General features: G+C 38.1%; 2 protein-coding genes across 3 annotated transcripts; one reads left to right on the forward strand and one right to left on the reverse strand.

The window, feature by feature from the left end:
• The first annotated feature begins 4475 nt into the window (after positions 1-4475).
• On the forward strand, positions 4476-11752 carry LOC307129975 (uncharacterized protein). Of its 2 annotated transcripts, XM_079822801.1 has the most exons (11): positions 5176-5457; positions 5576-5665; positions 5842-5912; positions 6953-7038; positions 7285-7488; positions 7677-7763; positions 8020-8279; positions 8508-8633; positions 8778-8916; positions 9371-9502; positions 10175-11752. In XM_079822801.1, exons 1-9 carry the CDS (start codon positions 5368-5370, stop codon positions 8790-8792), a joined length of 1029 nt encoding a protein of 342 aa, XP_079678927.1. In that variant the 5' UTR covers positions 5176-5367; the 3' UTR covers positions 8793-8916; positions 9371-9502; positions 10175-11752. The 2 variants fall into 2 exon arrangements, with proteins under 2 accessions (XP_079678926.1, XP_079678927.1); XM_079822800.1 differs by having other exon boundaries at positions 4476-5457; positions 9371-11752.
• LOC307129999 (uncharacterized protein) lies at positions 11527-20882 on the reverse strand. The gene is made up of 6 exons (XM_079822829.1): positions 18338-20882; positions 18055-18100; positions 16946-17037; positions 15149-15259; positions 14566-14835; positions 11527-12434 (listed from the first exon to the last, which is right to left on the reverse strand). Exons 3-6 carry the CDS (start codon positions 17035-17037, stop codon positions 12326-12328), a joined length of 582 nt encoding a protein of 193 aa, XP_079678955.1. The 5' UTR covers positions 18055-18100; positions 18338-20882; the 3' UTR covers positions 11527-12325.
• Positions 20883-21128: the final 246 nt, after the last annotated feature.

Consider the following 21128-nt stretch of genomic DNA (forward strand, 5'->3'; position numbering starts at 1 on the left):
ACATGAGGACACTGTCAAAGTGACAAAAATGGCATGTTTTATACAAGATCCTGACGTTCACTTGATAATCCTCTAGAAGTAACCTAATAATTAGAATTTCCTTTAGGATTTCCAGTGGTTGGACACATTTATGACACTCATATACCCATCATCACACTTTCTGAAAACGGATTACTGTATGGAATGGAAGGATGCTGCCAGATGGTAGTACGAGATATATGGCATAACCACCACCACAGCTGTTAAATACATTTATTTACATTTTTATAGTCATCTTTATTTCCTACAAATACTTTATTCTTTTTCCTGTTGGGTGTTAATATTCTTCCTCCATCTCCTTTTCATCTGTCAGTGGTGCTGGAGTTTGGCTGGCCTGAGTAGAAGTCAATAATGTCATTACCCTGATTAATAAATGTAACAGGTGGGATCAGAGAACATTTCATTATGTGAAACGAGCATAGACCCTTTTCACATTTCTGGGTTTCCGAAGCTGAAGTCGTCATAGTTGGGTTAACTCTTATAGCGGTGAATGAGAGAATACATTAAATATATATTTTTGTGTCTCCATTTGCTCAAATAGCAAAAGAAAAACTCCACAATAGTGATTTCACAACTTTCAAAAAGATGGAAAAATTAAAGTGAGATTGATAACTGCAGTGAAAAGAGAGAAAAATGTTAATTTTAACTATCACTCCCATAGACGCTGTATTAGAAACACTCTCACAGCAGCGGTAACTTGATTTTTGTAATTTGATGCAAAAGTAATATAATACAATGTATTAGTGTTATAAATGTACATACATAAAAAATAAATAAAAAAAACATTGCAGGATTTACGATATTGATGACCATTAAAACACGTCATCACAGTCTGTGAAAAGGGTCTATGTGGGAAAAGCTGCTGCACATTGGACACTGAATGATATTTATTTAATATGTCAAATGTTTGTAAAGTCATTAAACCTACACCCATGAACATTTTATGCTTAAAGCTTTTCCTGATTGAATTATGTTTTTTTTTTTTTTTTTTTTTAGCTGCTGCCACATTCTTTGTTTGCCTTTTGGATACCATGAAAATTAAACTTAATTAAAATAATTAAGAATTAAACTTGTGTATTGACCCGGAAGTATGCAAACGTCTTTTTGTTGGGTGCTGTTGCCATGGTGAATCGTAATTTCGGAGCTCCATTGATCGTGGCTTTTCATAGTTGGAATGCATGAGCTTAACTCAGAGTCAGTCTACTCAGAGTTGATTGAACTACCTCAATTCAGCTGTTCTGAAACCCAAAACTCAGAGTTTCCCATCTCAGAGTAAGTCAACTCAGAGTTCAGGTTTAAACTCAGAGTTGGTTGAACCTCCTTTCTGAAACAGGCCCCTGGTGTTATGGGAAGTGTTCCCGGTTCCGGCTGACCTAGTTAGTGCAGCCTAACAATCATTTAATTGATTTGAATAATATAAATGTTAAATGTTTTATGCGTATGCCATAGTAAAGAGATGTGTTTTTAGACTAAATTCAAACTGACAGTGTGTCTATTTCCCGAACAATGCTAGGAAGACTGTTCCATCAACCGTCTGCAGTTGATTTTGATTAACTTGAAATCGCTCAAGTATTGGGGAGCTAAACCATTTAGCGCTTTTTAAGTAGTAAGCAAGGTTTTAAAATGTATGCGATGTTTAACAGGGAGCCAGTGCAGTGTTGACAGAACCGGGCTAATATGGTCATACTTCCTGGTTCTAGTAAGAACTCGAGCTGCTTTGTTTTGGACCTGCTGCAGTTTATTTATTAACCGAGCAGGGCAACCACCCAGTAGAGCATTACAGTAATCTAGCCTTGAGGTCATGAACGCATGAACTATTGATGTGTTAGTGATCTTTCTATCACAACAGCTGCATTTGTATATTGCATTTTTATTTATGAATTCATTAATGCCATAACTTCACCATTATTTGCTTTAAAAAAAGTGTCTTAAACCACTTAACCACAGTAATTTGACTGTCATTAAAGCAGACGTCTTAAAGGTGTAATATTACACTTTGTAATATTTATGAGGATCTATTGACAGACATGCAATATACATAACTGTTTTCAGTGGTGTAAAAATACCTTACATAATGACCTATGTTTTTATTACCTTAGAATGAGCCATTTCTATTAGGGATGTACCGAATATTCGGCCACCGAAAATTTTCGGCCGAAAATTTTTGGCCGAAAGACTTTTATCACCGAAACAACACGGCCAAAATGTTGTGATGATGCAAACAGAAACCGCGACCTGCACGTGCTTGTCTGAAGCATCATGTCTGCGGTGTGGACGTATTTCAGTATATCTGAGAAACACCCACGTCTGCTCGATGCACAAGCACTGACAGCGAGAGCTGTTCAGTTCAACAGCTCATGTTCTCGATGAGAAGAGGACCAGAATTCACTGTGAAACCGAACGGTTTCCGAATGCAATCTTTAACCGTGGGCATGTTTTAAGCGCGGAACACACTTCAATCCGAGTTCCCACACCAACATCGATCAACATGTATCACGAAATTCAAACAATAAATGCCGTTTTGACGCTCTCTAATGTGGCATCACTGATCACATCACAGTTCAAGCAGCGGCGCGCGTGAACGCGATCATCTGTGAACGTAAATCAACTCTTTCACTAAATATATGCACTATATTAGCCGTTATATTCATCATATTCTACTTAACCTGTTAATTATTATGGAGCTAGAAGAGTCTCAATAAAGATAAATGCACACACTACATTCACATATGCACACAGTATTCATACATGTACACACATGATTCATAAATACACACACAGGATACACAAATGCACACAAAATTCACAAATGCACACACCAAATTTAAAAAGCACAGAAGATTCACAAATGCATACAAAATTCATAAATGCACACAAAATTCATAAATACATACACAATTCATAAATGCAAAGAACATTTACAAATGCACTCAAGATTCACAAATGCACAGGGCAAGATTCAGAAATGTGTTTCTGATGCACACACAAATATATCTTGATTTACAAACTGCTTGCGGTCTGTGAACTTCACTGCATCTTGGCTCCTTGACTCCCCTGACTTGGCTCAACACACGAATGCCTTTTTTTAAACAGGGAATGATCAGCAACCAATCAGATATCTCCCTTGTTTTAGCCAATCACAAGAACGCACCCCACGTGGGGGATTGTTTACTTATAAGTAGGGGTGCACAATATATCGATTTAATATCGTTATCGCGATATCACGTTGCCCGATATTATATCGTAAGTCTCACGATAATGATGCGATATTTCGTTTATGACAAAATGAGACGCGTTTCACTGTACAGTATATACATTCTTTATCGGATCTATTATTTTTTTTTTTAAACCAGGTCCCTCCTACTCGCCCCAAAGCTAAATTTTCATTTTTGAGTGAACTCTCTCTTTAATTTTACATTTATTCATACACTTTCATGCTGTACTGCTCTGAGCTGCCACTGTAAATCTTTATATATATTTATTTTATATTATACTATACACTAGGAATGTGTACAAGGTTTTTTTTTAAGTAAAGTTTTAAGTAAGGTTTTTCCAAGTCTTTTAAGTAAAATTCAAAAAGAGTATTGCAATAAAAACAAAAAATTATAATAAAAATAATAATAACTCTTTCTGTTCCTGTTGGCTAAGAATAGAATAGAAAAAAACTGATGTGACAAGCCATCAGAACCGAACCAAAAACGTGGTTAAAAACAGAGGTATGTATTGAACCGTGGACTAACTGTATTGTTGCATCCCTACTGTACAACCAGATATGATTATTTATTTATTCATGTTGAACCAGTCCAATATGACTGTCAGTTGAAAACCTTTAAACCTTGTGTTGTAAGAATTAGTTTTATTTGTTATGAATCTATTTTGATGCGTTTTCTGTAACTTTTGTAATTTTACATCATACTTTTTGCAATATTCATTATCGATATCGCAATATCACATTTTTGTGAATATCGTGCACCCCTACTTATAAGCCAATCACATGAACGCGTTCACACAGCGCGATATGCACGTGGCGCGAGCGCGAGCGTGTGCAAGCGGGAGCGTGAGCGTGACTGCGAGCGCGGGCTAGCGGTGGAGTTGGTTGAGACCTCAAAATGGCTTCTGGCAACGACAGGGGAGCGGTAAGTATAACTTAAGTAATTTACATGTCATTTTTAAACTAGTTATCTCCTTGTTATGAGATGTTGTTTAATTGTTAATGTTAACCGGTTTAATTGTGCAACTATCAACATAAGCTAGCGAGCTAGGCTAGCGCGTCTGCATGCTAATAGGGTCAGGCTAGTATCTTTCTATAAAAGTGAAATTCTTGTGAATTAAGTGACTGTTTGACAGGGTCTGTTGCCCCAAGCCGAGGTAGCAGCTCGGGCTTTTGTGCAGTTATTGGCCCGAGAGCTGTCCTCGGCCCCAAACGCACCGAGAGAGAGTAACGTCAACGTTACAGCAGTCAGGGCGGGAGGCAGTGCTGCTCCTCTGCCGGTTAGCGATGCTAGGGTGAAACAGGCTATGAGAAGGTAATGCATTTAACTTATTATTCTAATTATTTTTGGGGGTTGGGGGTGCTTAATTGGCGTGAATGTTAAGGTGAAGAATGTTGATAAAGCAGAAATGTACATAAAAATTCACATTTGAGGCTCAAGAAAAGATTATTCAGTCCACCAAAGTTTTTGGTACATAGATAAAGCGTTGTGTATTGTCTATTAAGTGACACATGTTCACTTTACTGACAGTGAGTAATATTCTTCTGACACATTTAATATTGGTGTCTGGAGCAGTAATGAATAGGGTTAGTGTATTTTATACTTTTATTGAGACATTGTTTAAATTAAAGTTTCCCTGCAAATCTTTTTGTCTTTCCTACATCAGGCAGTTTCCAAGTATGTTTAATACTGATCAGCCAAGAGGAAAACGACGATTCTCGACCCCTGCCCCTTGCATTGTAAAAAGGACATTGTTAATGTTTTTCCAATTCAAAACCTCAGATATGTCATGTGATGTCCGGCGATGAATTACCATTCACACCACTATTCATGTTATAGAGGACAGTACTATGACTTGTTTGCCTGACAAAATATAACTTTTAATATTAATGATTGTGAGACTGCAAGGTTTTAAAGGACTCTTACTACTTTCCATTTTAAAATAGGTGGTAGCGGACGTCGCAAGCTGTCCATAATTCCAACTGACGCTGAGGGTTACTCCACAAGGCTTCTCAAGTCAGCCTCTAACAATGGGAAAAACATAGTATTTGTAGTGCCACTACAGGAGAAGCTTTCTACTGAACCACTTTCCTATGATTCAGTAGAGTTCGCCAAGATGCCACAGTCAAAATGCATTACATGTGGCAGTCAAATGCCTTTGCAGCTGTTGCCGTTGCATGTGGAGGGATGCAATGGCACATTGACTGTAAGCTGTATTACAACATGTCTCTCATTTCTCTTTTTTTAGTTTGTTAAAATGACTGTTTCAAAGTATTAAGTATTTGTTTATTATATATTTTTATACATTTATTTTATTTATTTAGGAGAGTGAATCTGGGACATGTCTTGATGAAGATTGTTCAGTTCTTGAGCAGCCAGTCCCTTCTACCATAGGCATGGATGAACCCTTGGCGGTAATAGATGTTGTCTTTTCTGTTGCTTTGGAATTTAGTAAGAAAGCATTATTTTTTTTATTAATCACATAAAGTAAGCAAGCAGAGGTTTTAGTACAAGTCTGTAAGATGCAGAAAACAGGACACTATTCTTATAATAATTTCATGTATGAAAAGTGTTTATTTATTTTTTTCAGGCCTGCCCAATCTGTCTTGCATCATACCCAGCTGATGTTCTCCCATTTCATGCAAGCACATGTGGTGACAGGTAGGAAGTTTATGTCTGATAGATTCAGGTAACTGATAGTCACCGACATTATTAGAATGTAATGACATGTTCTAAGTATGAGGAAGGACATGTGGGGGGACGGGGACATGTGTTGAATTGTTTCTGGAGCTACTGGTTTAACAATTTTTTTTATTCATATTAATTCTGTAGCACATTTAGTTAAAGCTACACTATGTAACTTTTCCGTCCACTAGAGGTCGCCTGTTCAAAACAACGGCGTAGTTTGATGACGCCTCGTTTGAGCGCAGAATTTTGGGACATGTGGTCTTCACCTCACAGCCGGTGGGAAACAGTCAGGATAGGACTCGGGCAGAAATCATGTTCATGGATGCGATTATTAACATTACTGTAGTCTGAAGCAGAGCAGGACCGAGTGTTGTGGAGCTGAGCAAGGCCGCAGGAGCGATTGAAGAGCAGGACTGTTATTATGGCTTAATCGCCGGCGGGACTTTTATTATGACACGGTTGCCGGCGCCACTTCCTCTTTTCCATTCATGAGTGAGGTAACGCAACTCTGTTTATCGTATTAGATATATCTGAGTGTGTTGAAAAGGAAGTTATGACGTTCGCTCGGCGGCTGCTATGACACTTGTTCACACTGCAGTGAGAGTAAAGTGTTTCACTGAATAAAACCGGAGACCGAGGGTGACGCAGATATGACGCAATCGACAGGCGACTCCCTCACACGCATAGCTCACACGTCCCGGCTCCTCGGTTAAAATAGCAATTTCTCACGATTTACAAATAGTTGGAAACATTTGGGATATTCTAAGTACTCAACTGAACAAAATATATAACACTGGCCTAGTGGTTTCTGGATATTTTACTGCAAAAATCCTACATAGTTCACCTTTAACCTAGTTTTGTATATTAACTCCATGTCTTAACTTTAATATAAACATTTGGCACCACTGACCAACTAGATGGTAAATGATTAAAATAATCACCACTCATGATTTGTCTGTTTCCCATTCTTCCAAGCAATGTTTTTTATTATAATTTATTTGGTCTGTTCTAAGAATGAACTGTGCTCAACCCAGCCTAGCTGCCAGTCCCTCAAGGGGAGAAGAACTGCCAGGACCCTCAGTTCCACAATCGTCAGCAGGTAACTTATGCACAATTTCTGCTATAGTGTTGCATTGTTGAAAATGTTTTCAAAACTTTTGTCAAAGTGATTTTAAAAAAGGAATGTTGCTTTCAAGTACTTCCCCTTGACATATTACATTAACCTGCGGGGATTTCAAAATGTCACTGCTGAAACAAAGTTATTCTTGCTTTGGAAATAAGTTGATATTAGTATATCATTTAGAAGGCCCTTTGCATCAACAACTTTTTTTGTGGTAAATTACAGCTTCAACCTGGGCCACTGAAGTCGACCCCCAAAAAGCATGCCAGTTGTTCAGAGAAGATTTACTGAACCGTTACTCTGAAAGTCCACGCCTCTCTCTATCACTCGACATATTTGATGCAGAAGAAGAACAGGACAGTGCATTCATTTCATTCTATAAGCAGAACAATGTGAACTGGGCAGCTCCATTCAAGTGCAGGCTGAGAGGTATTAATAAAGTGTAACTTTTTCCATTATAGGTAGTTATTCACTGAATTGATTTGAGTCCATGTCCCTTTACCCCCCTGTATTTATTGTTGTAGAAACTCAGAATTTTAGCACAATAACCATGCTCTGTTTACTTGACATAATCTGGTCGATTGTCCTTTTCATCTCAAATATTATTTTCCCCCAAGGAGATGCAGCAGTGGGTGATGGTGTCAACAGACATGTTTTGTCAATGGCCATGCAGAAATTGAAAACTGGCTTCAGAATACATTTAGGTTTGTATATATGAGTGTGTGTGTCATATGTTTTCATGTTAACTTTTTTTTAAAATTGCAGTACTTTTTGTAGCCTTTTCATTGGACACGGTCATCAAATTAGAGAATGGTTTTGTAAACTCTACTTTAAATAAACGTTATAACTTAATCTAAATGAATCTCCAAAGACACATTTGGGTCTAACTGTGATCAAGCATGCTTTTAAACATAATGCTCAATGTTTCTTGGCCTTTTCTTAATACATATTTTTATTAAGGCTCTGCTGCTCCTACAACCCTTTTTGAGGGGGAAAAAGAACATCGGGTTCCCTCTGCAGCTGCTGTCCTGCGGGAAAGCAACCTATTTGAGATGGCCGGTCGTATGATCGGCCATTCTTTCCTGCATGGTGGGTCTAGCTTCTCTGGACTCAGTTTGCCTGTGGTGACCCTATTGACTGGTGAGAGCATCGACACTGCAGCATCAGCTCTGACACTGGAGGACTGTCCTGATATTGACCATCGTGAAACAATTGGTTTGGTGAGTAGCTTGGTTACACATTGCACATTTGTACGAATTACTACATTTTTGTTCATGTCACACACGTGTCTGTACCCCGACATTTTGTAATCTGTGATTTCTAAAGCTTTTGGTGTTATTTACTCAATGTTATTTTTATTGTACCTTTTGCCTTTTTGTGGATTGCCTGGTGACAACTTTTCATGCAATTAAATTCTTTTACCTTTTGTGAATGTGTACCTGCTTTAGCTGAAGAATGCTGAACTTACTGCAGAAGAAAACACCAAAGTGACTGATCTTTGCCTGTCCTGGGATCTTCCATTTCCAACCTCCACCAATCGTGTCTGGCTGTTCCAGGAATTGCTTTCACATGCAGTAATTGTATTTATAAATTACCTTGTTAGTATTTATATTGGAGGTTGGCCGTGTAACTCATGTTGCATCTGTGCCTACGGTCTCTTTCCTATAAAATGGTGCCTCTGTTAATGTTACCTTCTGTCCTGTCAATTCTGTGTGCAGGTACTTCACCGTTAAACAGCCAATTAAACAAATACGGAAAGGCCTTAAACAAACCGGAATCTGGCCACTTCTTTCAGATAGGCCAGATGTCCACCCCTTAATTTTCCCAAGGGAGTGAAGTGAGGAGCTTAACCCACAGGTAAACACGATTCACACTACACTATTTTTTTTAGCCTGATTTGCTGCTCTGCGACTGTCAGGCTGTGATTGGGAGTAAATCAGTGATCGATCGGCGGTTGCCAGTCGTTATGTGTGAACTCAACTCATCAAAACGGTGCCCCGACACCTACAGATATTTCTCATGCTAGATATCTGGCTGAAGTTGGCCGACTCGACATCCAGCTAATTTAGCCATTTATTATTCAGCCATTTAAGATTTTATTTTTGCAAAGACTGTGTAATTTTGTTTGGTGTCACAGGGGTGTACATCTAAAATGAATGGTTTATTTTAGTCATATGTTAAAGTTGTTACTTATGTGAAAAATAGATTGTTCATTCATAAAAAGATCACTACAATTTGTGAGATCACTTTGCAACATTTAATAAAAGTTTCAATCCTGACATGAAATGTGTTTATATTTGATCCCTTGTAGACCGTGATCCAGAGCATTACCTGGCCACAAACCAACGTTGACAGTGACGATGATGAGGACGACACTGTTCCATTGGAGAAAATCAGTCTTGTCACTGTATTTTTTAGAAAATTCATAGAGTAAGGTAATACTGTAAGTGTAAATGGTCTTTATTTCCTTATTTTTCATTCTCATCTTAATTCACACATAATTGTTTCCTCATAACAATCCCAGTTGCTACAATAATAAAGTGGTTCTTCATATTTACCACGTTTTATGTGCATTTTCATTTCATCTCAGTGTGAGCTGGTTTACTGTTTTATTGTCAAATGGTCATGTTTCTCTCTCCCTCTTCCTTTCTGTCCTCTTCTGTGTGCTTTACAACAGCACAGGGAAAGATGTGAATGTTTGACAGAAACAGTAAAGCCCAGCTCACACTGAGATGAAATGCACATAAAATTGCTAAATTAAACTTCATACTTTGTTTACATTCCACAGTATTTAAAGTAATCCTTTTGACGTTCTAAACTAGGAGAGGAAAAGGGACTACAGGGATTTGACTTTTGTACAAGTTTGTACTGTTTAAGTTCAGCACTGATATTTTGAAGTTTAGCACATTATTTGTCATCTGTTTTAAAGCCTGTCTAAACAGCATTGCTTATGTTTTATCTTAACTTGAGTATCTAAGAGTGCCATAACTGGATTTGTTGAAAAGATAAGAATCTTATGAGAGAATCGTTACTTCGTTTTTTTTTTTAAAGATCTACTCCAATGTAAAGTTTTGAGGGGTCAGATGTACAATTTTCTCTCCAATCGCGTCACCAGATGTGCTGCGTGACCTGATGAAGTTTTGGGTGGGAACTGCCAACAAGAAGACTCAATGTTGAGGTTGTAACCTCAATTTATCCAGTGGCTCACACCTGCTTCTTCAAGTTGAAGCTCCCCAGCCACTACCAGACCTACAAGATTTTTCACCAGGACTTGATGATGGCCCTCAGTTCTGTAAGTTCTGGCTTTGGACTTGTGTAGGTGCAAATGTCATCAACTTCGTGCACTCAGTCCCTTTTGAAATGGAATCACGTGGAGTAATTCCTGCTAGTTTATGCACCATTAACGTTATGAAGTTTGATGATTCTACTTGATTGTCAGGCACCACCTTCACCTGTCAAGTTGGTTTGGTGATTGTCTTTTAGCCTGTTTTTGCACTTCTTTATTGATTTTTTTTTATTTTATCTGATTTTCTTAATCTAGCTGCTAGTGTACTTTTGTGATGTCATCTGCAGTACAATGAGCTTGGATCATATAAATATGATCTCTTTGAGAGCTGTGGCAGCTTTTTTGGCCTCTCTAGTTCATTAAAGGGTTAGTTCACCCAAAAATGAAATTTCTTCCATTAATGACTCACGTCAATGTTGTTCCACACCTGTAAGACCTCCGTTCATCCTCGGAAGACAGTTTTAGATATTTTAGATTTAGTCCGAGGGCTTTCAGTCCTTTGAATGTAAGTGTATGAACACTTTGCTGTCCACGTCCAGAAAGGTAATGAAAAGATAATCAAAGTAGTCCATATGTGACATCATTTGGTTAGTTAGACTCTTTTGAAGCGTCGACAATACATTTTGGTCCAAAAATAACAAACCAAGACTTTATTAAGCATTGTCTTCTCTTCTGGTTTTGTTTGAATCCACGTTCACGAGGCCACAGTGACGTAAGACGCTGTGATGTGTTATCTGGTATCTGCTATCGCACAAAATCCACGTCCCAGCGTCTTACGTCAGCAGCGTCACTGTGGCCTCGTGAACGCGGATTCAAACAAAACCAGAAGAGAAGACAATGCTTAATAAAGTCTTGGTTTGTTATTTTTGGACCAAAATGTATTGTCGACGCTTCAAAAGAGTCTCTAACCAAATGATGTCACATATGGACTACTTTGATTATCTTTTCATTACCTTTCTGGACGTGGACAGCAAAGTGTTCATACACTTACATTCAAAGGACTGAAAGCCCTCGGACTAAATCTAAAATATCTTAAACTGTGTTCCGAGGATGAACGGAGGTCTTACGGGTGTGGAACAACATTGGGGTGAGTCATTAATGGAAGAAATTTCATTTTTGGGTGAACTAACCCTTTAAGCTGACTTCCATAGACATTTAGTTGTAATTATTGAACAGTTTATACAGCTAGTACATGTTTAATACATTCAGATGTTTAGGTAGATACCAGTTTCTCCAATGTTACTGTTGCCCTTTAACAGTAATATTCTAACAATGTTGGTTTTGTAAAGCCGATTTGTTACCCCTTTACAGGGATGTTGTAAATACAACTGTACTGCTACATTTGATACATTTACACAAGACTTCCCAGAATTGTGTCCCTTAGAACAACATTAAAGGTGTTAAAGCATTTTTACGGTCTTATTCTTTGTAGCACAATTGCCCTGGTTTATGTAGCCATTTGAAATGGCCTTCTCACTCAATATTGGACCAGTTTTAAAAACATTTTCACCAGTTACAAGGTTTAAAGAATACAATAATTTCTTTAAAGCAATAAATCAGTTCTTTCTTAAAATGTCTTATTTACAAATAGTATACAAAGCGCAAGTAAAAAAATACTATTAAGTCAACACTCCATGAATGTTGAAAATAACCCAGCAACAAACAAGACCCTTTTCAAAATAAAATGCCCAAACACAAACTTCTTTATAAAATTTACTGTATTCATCTGTAGTGTTAATTAGTATGGAGGATCCTGGGCTCCTAGCATAAGGCACAATCAAAATATCATTTGAAATGTGCTAAAGTAGTTTCTGTTAAGTTTTTGGTCAAAGTCACAGGAAGCCACTGGAAAGTAGCAAGAGAGCCACGAGCTCTATCTTGCCTCAATTAAGTTTTTAATGTATTGGACAGTGTTGAGGTATATATCCGCCCCAAAACAGTCCAATTGCCGCAATGGATCCATGTTGTCTCGTAGTGCTATCATTTCCAGATCCAAAAGAGGACTGTCCAGTTCAGGGATATTGACCCCGGAATGAGGCTCATTTGTGTAGCCACTCTCCTCCCATTGAATCTCTGGGATGGGTATTCCCTGACAAAGACATGTGTGTATAAAAATTAGGCATATTAAATGTTATTGAACAAATTAGCCCTTTGCACATCACTGTGCCCATATCACTACTTGTTACAAAACAGGTAATTTCAGACAATTTAGAATAGATTCTATTTTATGTAAATGAATGAATCATTGATTGTGTTAAAATGTGAAGGTAATTACATATTCAAGACCAAGACCAAGACCTGGGCCCCATTTCAGAAAGCGGGTTTAGTGAAAACTGAGTATGTTCAGCCTGAGTGGAAACTCTGGGTTTTCAGTTTCAGAGAACGAGATCAGATAAACTCTAGATCAGTAACCCTTGCAACTTACATTTTCCTCATTCATAATGTCACTATCAAAGCACATATCTGAACTCATTTACATCTTTAGAAACATTGAAATCCCGGTTAGATAGGGTGTTGTTGTTTTTTTTACCCAAACATGATCTTGAACATGACCGCTTTATGATTAATCTGTCATCAATGACGGGGAGAATCTCCGGACATCGTGGATTTCTCTTCAGCACATAATAAAATCTATAGGCTACACGGTCCTTTATTACAGTGTGACTATGTGGACATTAAAGCAGCTGTCAGGTTGGCAACGGTTGTACTGAAACACTTACTGTGAACTACATTAGGTCTACTGTAGTAGCCTAATCACTAAACTAATATGTATACAACCAATCAATGAACAAATCTTTGGTAGTTGCACTGATTGAAACATCTATATGGTAGTTATGTTGGATAGGCTATAATGTGAATATTTCTGAGTGAGGATGATTGTGGTGCAGCTGAAACAAAGAAATGTAGTTTAAAAGTGAGTTTTTCCATTATTATCTGCTGATAGTCTGAATGTGTTTAAAGCAGCACTAGGTAACTTTTCAGCCTTTATAATATATTTTCAAACCTCTTGTGATGATACATGGACTTACAATAGGTTGAATGACACGTCTGCCATAGCCTGACGGGGTCTGTATAGTTTTTTATCGTACTTTTAAACTTCGGGTTTCGCGTAGTAACCCGAGAAAAAAAAAGAACTATTCGACTGCTTTACGGCATATACGTCACTTCCACCACCACCCCCACTTCCTTAAATTCGGACGTGCGAGAAAAACTATCATTTGTTTGCCGAATGTTATAGTCAGGGCTGAAGCAGCACAGAAAAATAAGAAAGCAAAGGTTTTGTCGGAGGAAAGCAAAAAGAGGAAACGAGAGAGTGATGGGATTAAAGGCAGGACGAGGATCAACATTGGGCCAGCGCTTGCTCGTTGGCGTGAGCTAGAGGAGGAGGGGCTACATTCTTGCAAGAAAATACGTAATACATACAAAATCATATTTTAGGATACCTAACATGTCTGTGATATTTGTTTATTTGTCTTTCCTCAAGCTATAATGCAAATCGGTTTATCTAGGGTAGCTTGATATTATAATATTGACGATATATGGTTATTACCTACCACTCAAACATTGATTTGAAGTATCATATAGATTCTGTAAAACGGGAACCAATAGACTAGGCTACTATAATGACGCTGGCTTGTAAACGTGAGAATCGCGATCATTTGGCGTTTGAAAAAAATAAAACCCATGAAATTATATTCATATGACATGCTGAAACATATGCCACTGTACCTGGGATGAAGACATTTCACACGCGACGCAAGTAGAACACCTGCATGTGAACTCCTCCTGCAGTGTTCAGGGCTATCATAGTTGTCATGTCAACAAATGCACGAGCGATGCATCCCCTGATGTAGGATGACAGAGTTTACGACAGTAGTAGAGGACAATACTGTTTCTCAACTGTAGGGGGACCCCGAGAGCAAAAACTACCTAGTGCTGCTTTAACAATTTCATTAAACACAAAATGAACTTGGAGCTCAGGGATAAGCTCAGTTTGTTAAGCCTGCTTTCTGAAACAGGGCCCTGGCTATGCTCAGATTCTTGTCACTTCACTAGAGGTACACACAAACAATCCTATTCTTGCTTGCACCAAGCCATGGCTTTTTGAATCCCAAGAAAGGGACTTCAATTAATAATGGTCAAGAGTCAGAACAACCTTCATTTTTTGGCATTTGGCTTTTTAATTGATTTAGGATCAACATTACTAATGCATTATTTACCTCAGGATCTGCAATATGGGGTTAAGGGCCTGGCCCACCTGCCACAACTGATTTGGTGTCAGGTTCTGCTCAGTCCTGATGGGATGGTTGTCCCACGCGTCACAGAAGACATCTAGGCTTGCCTGAATGCGCGGTAGAAAAACATAGTGGCAGCAGAATATGTGTAGGACGTTTCTGATGTCAAGTAGGTGTTCGTCCTCAAGAGAGTGCAGGATATTGTAATACACTCCTGTAACACTCATGAACAAATCACGCCAGAGGCGCTCAATCCTGTATTTAAAAAAAAAAGGAGGAAAATAATACTTTTTTTTTTATAACGTGTCCTTTAAGATCCTTTGAATAACAACTTTTCCCCAGCCATTGAATAAATGGCCATGTTTCAAATTGATAATTGTATACATTTTAATATAAATGAACTGACATGGGAGTTAATACTCTAAATTAAATTCTAAGAGTTTTTTTATGTTTGCGATCATGGCCAGTAGATTTTTTTTGGTAAGGATATTGTCTGTTCTTACAATTGCTTATGGTAGGCATCTTAATAAATACTACCTTTAGGCTTCCAAAATTAAGTTTAACTCACCGCTGATTGTGTGCGCTTTTCCCCGCAATGAAGCTGTTAATGTCAGTTCCACGAACTGAGAACATTAATTCCGCTATCCCCACATTTTCTCCTCCGTGATCTCCTCTCACTCTGAAAATAAAACATGAATTTTAGATCTCATCAAGGACACAATTATGCAGAAGTGCCAACCAATAATACATGAATCCTTTAAATTTCCCTGCATTTTTGCATAATATTGTAATGAAATATGGTCTGACAGGTCTATGTACTGTATGTAGTATAATTGATCTGTAGGTATAATGAGAAATACAAGTCACTTCAATTGCTTTTCTTTCCTAAACCGGTAAACAAGCAAGAATACTGGGCCCTGTTTCAGAAAGCAGGCTTAAAAAACTGAGCCTGATAAGTGAAACTCCGAGCTCCAGAACAGCTGATCAGAATTAGTGAAGTCAACTCTAAGTATGTGTGAGGTTACAGCATACTGTAGTTGATTCATGTTATGGCTCGTCAACTGCCAACTGCAAAGCACTACTATATCGAGACATATCCAGCTGCAGCCCCGCAGCACACCAGTTTCAGAACACCAGTTTCAGAACACCAGTTTCAGAACACCAGTTTCAGAACACCAGTTTCAGAACACCAGTTTCAGAACACCAGTTTCAGAACACCAGTTTCAGAACACCAGTTTCAGAACACCAGTTTCAGAACACCAGTTTCAGAACACCAGTTTCAGAACACCAGTTTCAGAACACCAGTTTCAGAACACCAGTTTCAGAACACCAGTTTCAGAACACCAGTTTCAGAACCGGAAGTGAGCGGCGCTACCCATACACGTCGTTTTCATATGGATTTTAAAGTTACTTTTCATGCAAGAGAAACATGCATTTAAGCCAGTGAGATGTGAACAGAAGCATGAAGGAGATTATATTGAGTTGTGTGTGATATTTCTGTCATGATACATGTGGTGGTGAACGAATATTGAATCTGTTCACGTCTTTCACGTTTTATCATTAAAGCTTTTTTTTTGCATTTGTCAAAAGATATTATTTGTCTTAATATTAAATAATTATTCATTAATTAAACGTATACATTTAGTTTTCAGGGATGAAAACACTTTAATCTTTTCAAGTATTTCTGCAGAAATGCCATGATATGGGCTTAAGAGTCACAAGTTTTTGTGTTTTAAGTTTTTTTGCATGTTTTTATTTTTTTATTATGTGCCGTTTAAATTCGTTTTAAATATTATTTTAGAAATATTTTATATATGTCCTATTTGTTTTCTTTCAGACATGTTTCACTTTAAGGCCTTGTATTAAATGGTTACTACAAAATCATACTAATATATCTATAGTCAAATGAGAAACACTTTACAACATGTTATACATTTATTAATATTTTTTAAATAAAAACTGTGTATAGTTTTAGCCTGTTTTCATGAAGTATAAAGCATGATCAATAGGCTATGTTTTAAAATGTTGATCATTGTACATCATAACATGCATATTATATGAACAGAAAAGTGACTTTATTTAAAAGTATTGTTGTTAAATATTGTAGACATCGATCCGATCAAAATCCATGTGAAAACAGCTTATATTTATCAGCGCAAATATGACTTTTTAAGCCCCGCCCCTCACTTCCGGTTCTGTGGATGGTGTTCTGAAACTGGTGTGCTGTGGGGCTGCAGCTGGATACTATTGACTATATCTGCAATAATAAGTTTGAGTGGTTTTTTTATCTGATGGAGCTGTTTGAGGGAAGCCTCAAATTTACACAATTATAATAATAATAATAACAATTAAATAACCTCACTACCTCAGAGGAAACCCATGCTCATTCACAGCTTCATTGAAGAATGCCAGGTGGGTATCTGATCGGTTGTTGTCTGCTACCTTAAGGTACATCATCTACACATACAGGAACAAATAGAATAATACATCAATACTGTCAAGAATTTATTTTCCCCTGTAAAATAAGTCAGCTGACAAAGTTCTGAAGGGGTAAAAACTATGTCGAAATGACAGGTGGAACAGTAAGAACTATTGATTCGTTCGATTTACAACGGGATCTCATGACATGAGAAATCAAAACAGTTCATTTTAGTTCAGTTCATAATAAAGAGTTCAGCACTGATACAACTGCATTGGCATGAGGAATAGTTCGCTGAATGGGACCGATGTAAACTTGACAGGAAAATTGTTAAAGGTTAAAAGTACACCCTCAAAGTTAACATAGAATAATATGTAATAGGTTCAATACGACTTTGCAAAGCCATTCAAGTGAAAAGTCTATTAAAATCAATGGAACTTAGGAATATGCTGTGTATGCCAAGGCTAACCAGTTGCTTATTTTTTTATTTGTCATGAACATCCAAGAGACCATAATGACATTTGCTACATGTATTCATGTAAATAGCCTAATGCAAACAAACAATCTTTAAAACAAAGATTAGTTTCTCCACTCGTTTTCATATTTCAACAATAAATAATTCATGTTGCAAATTATCTAAATGGTCTCTTGGATGTTCAGGGCAAATCTAATAAGCAACAGGTGAGGCTTAACATACACATAAAAAGAACCAGGATCAGAAGACCCCACTTTAAAATGCATAACTTAATCAGTACTTTGGAGTAGAGCCAAAGGAGTTTGCAAAGACCAGCTGATTCTGACTTTTTCAAATGACTGTGAAAATCTATGACATGAATTAGGAGGTTCCAGCCAGGTGAGTTGGTATGGAATGACCCTAGGGGTAGGCTACACTGCTGGATGACAGAAAACCATAGAAGTCAAATATATTTGTTTCTAAGGAACACCACCTGTTTGTACAGAAAATAAACTGAAACGTATAAACATCTTCCATGCTTAAAATGGGGTCTATCAGTAACATTTTGCAGTTCTTTGTCCTTGACAGGTAAAATTCTTACCTTTCTTGAATAGCCATCTATTCCCCCAAAGATAACAAAGTTTTACCTAGGTTAAAATAAATCAGACAAGTAGTAAGTCCAAAACACACTACATAACATCTACAACAGCCTATGTCTTACAATACAATATCTCTGGGAATGTAAGCAGAATAAAATCAGTTCATGGCACTAATTCAATGAAGTTCACTTCACTGTGATCTATTACTCTGGTCGATGTGATACAATATACACAATGCCACAACTAGAAACAAAAACAAACTAAACAGATAGTGTGCAGACATACCTGATGAGCTTGTGATTGGTGTCAATGTGCACCATGTACTTCGGGTAAGGAACCATGTACGTCCTCCTCCTCACCACACATCTCAGACGAGTCATCCTGGAAAGCACACCTACACTGTCCACGCGATGCATGGATGCATACACTCGGTCCCATTGCACTCTTACCCCTTTTCCACCAAGGCAGTGCTAGAGCTAATTCAGAGCCAGAGCTAGTCCCAGTTCATAGTTGGTTCGACTGAGGAGCCTTCTAAGAACCGTTTGCTTTTCCACGGGCTGAGAGCCACATCAGAGCCACGTCTTACGTCAATATATACGTCTCATCTTTCTCAGCAACGCTAGCGAGGCAGCGGCAGTGTTGCCAAGTCTGTGGTTTTGCCGCGGGATGAAGCGACCCCAATTATGTGATATTTAGCCCCGGGAATGCAAATTTTAGTAGGCAACCATGCCAAAAAAACAAATATTTTACCCCCAAATGTGATTTTTACTGGGGAATCCCCCCCTGGAACGCGATTGGGCTTGTTTTAAGTAGCAATTGGGCGGGTATTGTTGTGAAAACCTGTCAACCCTGGGCAGCGGGAAACACACACACCTGGGGCCTGTTTCAGAAAGGAGGTTAAGTGAAAACTCTGAGTATGTTAACCCTGAAATAAGGGAAACTCTGGGTTTTCTGTTTCAGAATGGGAGGTATGTCAAACCCGAGAAAGCAGGGTAAGTCAAGCCCGTTTCTGAAAGAGAGGTAACTTATCCTCAGAGTCAGTTACCAGGGTAACTTACTCTGTGAACCTAACCTGGTCAGGAGCAGGTTTTCTTTGGTAAACCCAAAGTTTCTTTCGGTCTCCTCCCCCTTTTTAAAGTGCCAGCAGTGTTTAAAAACTGAATTCATTCATTCAAACGCCACAAAAGCTTTTCTTACTGAGTATTTTGGTTGTATTTCAAGTGCAAGTATCAAAAAATTATAAGTTTAATCTAAATCTAAAGTAAGCGAAGTTTACTTAAAACAAATTAAATTATCTGCCACTTGACAAAAATACATAGTAAGAAAAGCATTTTTTGCAGTGCAGGAACATTCATTCATTGCTTATATTTTCATCCTGTGGACACTGTCGAACTGACAAAAATGGCATGTCCTTTTATACAGGATCCTGACATTCACTTGGTAAACCTCTAGAAGTAACCTAATAATTAGGATTTCCAGCGGTTGGACGCATTGATGACACTCATATACCCATCATCACACTTTCTGAAAACGGATTACTGTATGGGATGGAAGGATGCTGCCAGATGGTAGTACGAGATATATGCCATAACCACCACCACAGCTGTTAAATACATTTATTTACATACAAATACTTTATTCTTTTTCCTGTTGGATGTTAATATTCTTCCTCCATCTCCTCTTCATCTGTCAGTGGTGCTGGTGTTTTGGCTGGCCTGAGTAGAAGTCAAATGTTAATGTCATTCCCCTGATTATTAAATGTAACAGGTGGGATTAGAGAACATTTCATTATGTGAAAAGAGCATAGACCCTTTTCACATTTCTGGGTTTACGAAGCTGAAGTCGTCATAGTTGGGTTAACTTTTATAGTGGTGAATGAGAGAATACATTAAATATATATTTTTGTGTCCCCATTTGCTCAAATAGCAAAAGAAAAACTCCACAATAGTGATTTCACAACTTTCAAAAAGAGGGAAAAAATAGAGTGAGTTTGACAACGGAAGTGAAAAGAGAGAAAGATGTTAATTTTTACATCAACTCCCATAGACGCTTTATTAAGCACCCTCACAGTCATCACAGTCTGTGAAAAGGGTCTATGTGGGAAAAGCTGCTGCACATTGGACACTGAATGATATTTATTTAATATGTCAAATGTTTGTAAAGTCATTAAACCAACACCCATGAACATTTTATGCTTAAAGCTTTATCTGATTGAATTGTTTTTATTTTTCATTTTAAGCTGCTGCCACATTCTTTTTTTGCCTTTTGGATACCATGAACATTTTATTTAATTAAAATTATTAAGAATTGAACTTACATATTGACCCGGAAGTATGCAAACGTCTTTTTGTTGGGTGCTGTTGCCATGGTGAATCGTAATTTCGGAGCTCCATTGATCGTGGCTTTTCATAGTTGGAGTGCATGTGCTTAACTCAGAGTCAGTCCACTCAGAGTTGATTGAACTACATCAATTCAGCTGTTCTGAAACCCAGAACTCAGAGTTTCCCATCTCAGAGTAAGTCAACTCAGAGTTCAGGTTTAAACTGAGAGTTGGTTGAACCTCCTTACTGAAACGGGCCCCAGGCTTGCGGGAAACACACACACACCAGGCTTGTTCGAGATGCATCGGCGCTGCGCAGACCGATCCACGTATGATATATAAAAAAAAACACATGAGTGAATCAAAAGCATAAGGAGTCGTATGCTCTCGCTGGACTCGTTATCATACGGCGATCGGTCTCTGCACAGCACCGCTGCGAACAAGCCTTCCATCAACAAAGCAAACGTTGCGTTACTATTGATTCACATGGCTTTACGATCCTACATCGGCATCAAAACACAACGAAAACACAGCGAATCCAACGCATTCATGCAGTTCGCCGTAATTTGTATAGACGGAGATTACAAACGAACAGCAGCTGTTAGCTCCATTAGCTGCTATTTCAACAATGGCGGATCTCAAGTTTGTGTTGGTCTTGTTGACCCCGCCCCCAGCGCCTGACGTAATCGGTTCTTACTTCTAGCCCAGCAATGTTTTGGTGCTACTTAAGAACCACTTTTCCTGGCTCGGAGCTGG

The sequence above is a fragment of the Gobio gobio genome (genome assembly GCF_949357685.1).
Source record: "Gobio gobio genome assembly, chromosome: 8".
Lineage (NCBI taxonomy): Eukaryota > Metazoa > Chordata > Actinopteri > Cypriniformes > Gobionidae > Gobio > Gobio gobio.

Bases quoted from the DNA above. Each gene is read 5' to 3' on its own strand.
- LOC307129975 (XM_079822800.1), top strand. From the start codon at position 5,368: ATGCCACAGTCAAAATGCATTACATGTGGCAGTCAAATGCCTTTGCAG. The intron at 7,039-7,284 runs GTAACTTATGCA...GGTAAATTACAG, and splicing joins AGTTCCACAATCGTCAGCAG to CTTCAACCTGGGCCACTGAA. The intron at 8,280-8,507 runs GTGAGTAGCTTG...TACCTGCTTTAG, and splicing joins ATCGTGAAACAATTGGTTTG to CTGAAGAATGCTGAACTTAC.
- LOC307129999 (XM_079822829.1), bottom strand. From the start codon at position 17,037: ATGATGTACCTTAAGGTAGCAGACAACAACCGATCAGATACCCACCTG. The intron at 15,260-16,945 runs GTAGTGAGGTTA...TTTTATTTTCAG, and splicing joins GAGCATGGGTTTCCTCTGAG to AGTGAGAGGAGATCACGGAG. The intron at 14,836-15,148 runs GTGAGTTAAACT...TTTTAAATACAG, and splicing joins AAAAGCGCACACAATCAGCG to GATTGAGCGCCTCTGGCGTG.